Here is a 5268-nt window from a genome sequence, read left to right as displayed (position 1 = left end):
TACTTGATATTACACCTAATAACACCATAATACAAAACAAACTGGAAACCTTATCGATACAACACTAACATCAATAATTTGATATAAAAATAAAAACTATATAACGAATAAAGACCAGCAACAAAAAGTAAACCAGACAATAATTTTTTCTCTCTCTTCAAACCAATAAAATAATCACGTTTTGCTCAAGAAAAACTTCAAACAAAATATTTTTAATTAAGGAAGACTCTCAAATGGTAAAATGATATTAAAAAGAATAGTTTTTATTTTATGTAATTTGGTTTTAAAATGAAAGAATTATATAAATACACATCTAAGTATTTATTGGATTAATATTCCTTCAATGGATTAAATCAGAGCTTAATTTGAGTATTTAAATATATTGAAATAGATGTACAATAATACAACCCCACACATTGTTTTACGAGAATTTTCATGTATAAACTAATGCCTGAATCATACCTAACTTTCTAAGTAACTTTTTGAAAATTTTGAAGGATTTATAAAAGTTTGGTAAAACAATGTTATAAAATAACCCTGTTTGACAATAAAATTATTGTTTGTTTTTACTTAACTTTTATTAAAAGTCTTACAACCACGGTTATGTTATGATCATATCTATAATTCATATGGGATTTATAATCATAATAAAATTTTAAAATTTGAACTTGAAACTTAATTCCACCTCATTTTATAAAACAAAAAAAAAGATTTACACGCTAGGCCAAAGCAGCACATAGGAAAAGCAGAGAGGGGCTGTTGTGTAAAGTGAGTAGATTTCATTCATCTGTACATAAGGTAGCTACAAATTTCAATCTAGTCGTAGCCTGCATAAAGTAGAAATGAAAATATCTTTTTAACAGCTTTTTTTTACAATCTTTTACAACAATCTATTTATAGTTTGTGATTAGTCCGTTTCAGATACACAGACCAATAAAACAATAACACATAGTTCATTATCAAAAGATCGTTAACATAACATAATCCAGATAGAAAATGGAAACCACTTTTCTTCCTTGCATTCATGAGCATCCCACATTTTGGGCTACATTCCAATTCATAAAACAATAGAGACTCTCAACTTTTTTTTCCTTTCAGGAATTGTGGAGAAGTTTGTCCAAACATACCCTAAATGATATACTGATACTATCATCAATATGAACAATACTTTGGAGTTAACTGTCAGCAATACTCTGATCCATACCTGTAGAATTATAATCTAGTTTTTCAGTTAAAGACCTGGACATTGTGGATTCCTCATCACCATTTTCAGAAGCTGAACTAGAAGCATCCATCTCCTTCCCTGGAAAGTCAATCTGTACACATTCAACAACTTCACTGTTACAAGTATTATTATCCTGATTCCAGCTTGAAGGTGTCAAGCCTTCTTTCTTGACAACATTGAACACAATCCCATTATGGATCGTTCCAGGCTGCAGAAGATCACCTTCAGTTACCAATATGTTGGATCCATTCATGACAACCCTGTTGCCATTTTCTTTCTGATCATATTCTGTGCTCTCGGAGCACTTATCAGGAGTTGTGTGCCTTGAACTGTGATGCTGAAAATCACGAGGGCTGATAAGAGTCACCTTGCTTCTGTTAAGTTCAGTGTCAACTTCTAAGTTTTGGACAAAATCAATGAACATATCAGATGATGTAGTTCTCATCAAAGGCCCACCGGATCTGGTCCAAGAATTCAAGTCAGCACTTTCAGATTCACTGTCACTTGCCTCATGATTGCTACGATGGGACTTCCAGTTTTTACCAGTGGCTCCTCTGGGACTGATAACACCTTGATGCAATGAGGAAGCAGCATCTGCATGAAGGTCTTCTAGGGACCCTGTAGAATTCTCTCGAGCAAGGACATTCCACGAGGGAATTCTTCTTGAACCACTGAATTTGACTATGGTGGGGAGACCATGAGAAGCAGCAGCAGCTCTCTCAGCGCTTCTTTTCAGACGTCTTGTATGATTGAGAATTGCAACAGACTCATCAAGAGCAAGCTCAATTCCACAGTTTGCTTTTATGGCAGAAAGCTTCTCCCAAGTGCCTCTTCTCCCTTGGTTGGTTGCCTTCTGAAGATCCACATAAGAAGGGTTCTGTATGATCTTTAAGTACTGGAGCAGGATGATAGAAAAAAAAAAACATACACAAGTTAATCACTATTCAAATGAATCAATCTTTGTTAAAAAATAGATTTTAAGTCTAACTCAATCTTACGAAATCAGGCTCATTTATATATTATAAAATCACCTCTAATCAATGAGATCTCTAACGATCTCTATTAAATTATTTATAAACAAATTTCTGAATCACTTAGTAATCCTTGATGTTGTGTATTTAATTGTTCTTGAGCACATACCTGAGAAAGAGTTGCAGGCATAACAACTGTTACATCACCCTCCCAGTCTTGAGCAAATAGTTTGGCAAGCCCACCCAATGGAAAGCCAAGTTCCAGTACTTGATTACATCTATGTTTCACTTCCATCTCTACTAGATGAGCAAGCTACAGAGTTGAAAACCACATTGGATTAGTTATAACAATCAACTGATGTCATAATGTTTTATCTAAGTTTTTATATTTCAGTAAGGAACAGAGACCGAGTTAATGGAAAATGTAGAAGTGAAAAGTTCAGTTAACAAACAAAATAAACCAACACATGAACATGTATGTATCATCATTCATAGAGGTCCGAGCCCATGAACATACCTTTGCTGCAAAATTACCTCCATAAGCTCGTATAAACTCTTTCAATCTCAATAATGGTGCAATATGGGGATTGGCCTGACTAACTATAAAATGGTTGACGTTGAACAGCTCTTTCAACTGCATCATAGGTAAATCAATCTCCAAGCTACCATCCCTCCAACGGCGCACTGGAGTAGAACCCTTTTCAGGACCCAAATTAAATGGAGGATGGTAAGGAACAATCTCTCCACTTCTATCCTTTGCCATCAATTCCTGAGCCTCGAAAAGGCCAGGAAAGGCACAAGAAGCAGTGACTGCACTCCATATAACAACGTGAGGTGAAGTCAAGTAATTAAGACATCTAGGTGGTTCATGCTTTCTTGGGGAACAAACTGTAATCCCAAGAATTCGACCCGTCATATCATATGCTTCTTGAAATGTAAGATTGCTTGTTAGATTCCTCAGCATCACTTGCAATTGTCTGATCTCATGAACTGCACCGTATGTTGCAACCCTCTTCACAACTGTAAAAATTCCACCTAATTGGTCAAAAAACTGTAATGACTGCAGTGAATCCTCGAAAAAACTTTGAAGCTCGGGCCAAGACCTTGTGGCAACAATGGAGCACACAATGGATCCTACACTTGAACCAGCAATTATCCTCGGCATAAGTTTGTGTTCTACCAGTGTTTTAACCACTCCAACATGAAAAGCTCCAAGGGAAGCACCCCCACTTAGCAACAAAGCAGTCCTCCCAAATGCATGTCTAGTTTCATGCATGAAAGAAAGCTTTTCTTCTAATGCAAGCTCCTCCGAATCAGAGTTGCACACCATTCTCAACTGAGTTGTTACCTCATCAATATACTCCTTGATAAGTCTTGGCATCTGAAGCCTACCTTTGTGGACTTCAGGGTTACACATATTACCAAGATTTCTAACAAGATCTGCACGCATACAAAATATTATATCCCTAAGAGACCCCTCTTGCCTGCGATGGCGCAGCTCTTCAAGCTTGTTACTCACCAGCTCCACATCATAAAGGTCTGATTCATTCATCTTTGGTGTCTCTCTATCAAGCATTTTGGCTGCATGAGCCCACTCCTCATAGGTCAATGCAGATCTCATCATATTTCTCCAAAATTTCCGCCTATATACCATTTCAGCTCTCACCTTCACTTTGGCGTACCGTTTCAACAAGAAAGCAAGTATTGTCATCATTGCCAATATCCCCTGTGGATTTCTTGGGTGCAACCATGACACAATGGGTCCCCAAAATCTCCTAAAACCGTAGAAGATATCCAACAACACAAAAAGTATCTGATGCCTCAATTTTAACATAGACTTGCAGAAGAGAACCCTGAAAGCAATAGTCCTGCCAAGAATGCTAGAAGGGCCAATCGCGAAAGGGTCAACCCTAGCATCGTTACTTATATGATCCATCCTTAGACCAAAAAGATGAAAGTAAATATTTTTGTTCTCAAAAGCCAAAACCCTTAAGAGATCATGCGCTCTAAAAGAGTTTAGACGGTACAAGCTGGCCCTTTTAAGATACCATCAAAAAGTAAAATCTGAAAGGCAACGTTTTTACAATCTAAGAAAAACGTATAAAGGAATTGACTTTGCATAAAACTCCCAAGAAGTGCATAAATGGATAAAATTATCAAGGAATCAGTCAAAGAGTGAAATCAACAAAAGGGCACGTGTAAGCAGAAAGATCATACATCACAACTGCACATTCGATTTGTGGATGATTCCATCAGTGATGTTGAATAAAAACAAGCAAAGGAACACAACTTTAACTCATATAATCGAGTAGGAAAGGTTCTGAATGAAATCTTCGATTCCAGGGGGGAGGATTCTCCAGAAGCAGAACACGGATCAGATTGGATACAGAAAAGGGGGTGAAAAGAAATGTGGTAAAGTGGGATTGGTGAATGGAAAAGGCTCAAAGCGAGGGAATGAAATGAAAGGGAATGGTAATAATGAATGAAATGAAAAAATGTTCCCGCTAAGCCAAGCAAGTATGGAAAAGACTTAGCGAGAAGAAAGAGGAGTGGTGGTTTACATTAGGAACACGATAACCATGATTTGGAAGTTGAAGAAATGAAAATGAAAGAAAGAGGACATTGAGATCTGCGAGGAGAAGATAAAGTTGTCGTTATGGTGACGCGGGAGCCAGTCAGAAAAGTGCGCCTTGGCTTGCCTGTTGACCTTCAATTCCAACACTACAACTAAAGTTCCGTACTTTCGTTTCTAACTGTTTCCCACATGTACAGAAAACAAAGTTGTATTATATTTATATGATTTTTGAAAAACAGATTATTTAATCATTTAATTAACTTATTAATTTTCAGAAAATCAATATTTTAAGTAAAATATCATACACTATGACTAATGATTTTTTACATATTTTTTTTAATTTAATAGATTTTGGACACTGTAATTCTCAAATCAAGATGACCAATAATATATATTCATTTTATAATATCCATGAAAAACATTTACTTAATAGTAACAATTTTATTACTAATAGTAATAAATTTCTTTGTGAATAGAAAATATAATTAATAAGCTTA

At 35.9% G+C, this 5268-nt stretch overlaps 1 protein-coding gene across 1 annotated transcript; it reads right to left on the bottom strand.

Annotated features, from left to right (window-relative positions):
• Positions 1 to 990: 990 nt before the first annotated feature.
• LOC108326398 (triacylglycerol lipase SDP1) lies at positions 991 to 4947 on the bottom strand. The gene is made up of 3 exons (XM_017559889.2): positions 2714 to 4947; positions 2366 to 2509; positions 991 to 2120 (listed from the first exon to the last, which is right to left on the bottom strand). The coding sequence occupies exons 1-3, from the start codon at positions 4130 to 4132 to the stop codon at positions 1176 to 1178; spliced, it is 2508 nt and encodes an 835-aa protein (XP_017415378.1). The 5' UTR covers positions 4133 to 4947; the 3' UTR covers positions 991 to 1175.
• Positions 4948 to 5268: the final 321 nt, after the last annotated feature.

This window comes from Vigna angularis, chromosome 3 (assembly GCF_016808095.1).
Source record: "Vigna angularis cultivar LongXiaoDou No.4 chromosome 3, ASM1680809v1, whole genome shotgun sequence".
In the NCBI taxonomy this organism is placed as follows: domain Eukaryota; kingdom Viridiplantae; phylum Streptophyta; class Magnoliopsida; order Fabales; family Fabaceae; genus Vigna; species Vigna angularis.
This window is presented reverse-complemented; position numbering and strand designations above follow the sequence as displayed.

Bases quoted from the DNA above. Each gene is read 5' to 3' on its own strand.
- LOC108326398 (XM_017559889.2), bottom strand. From the start codon at position 4,132: ATGGATCATATAAGTAACGATGCTAGGGTTGACCCTTTCGCGATTGGC. The intron at 2,510-2,713 runs GTATGTTCATGG...TCAACTCTGTAG, and splicing joins GAGGTAATTTTGCAGCAAAG to CTTGCTCATCTAGTAGAGAT. The intron at 2,121-2,365 runs GTATGTGCTCAA...ATCCTGCTCCAG, and splicing joins TGCCTGCAACTCTTTCTCAG to TACTTAAAGATCATACAGAA.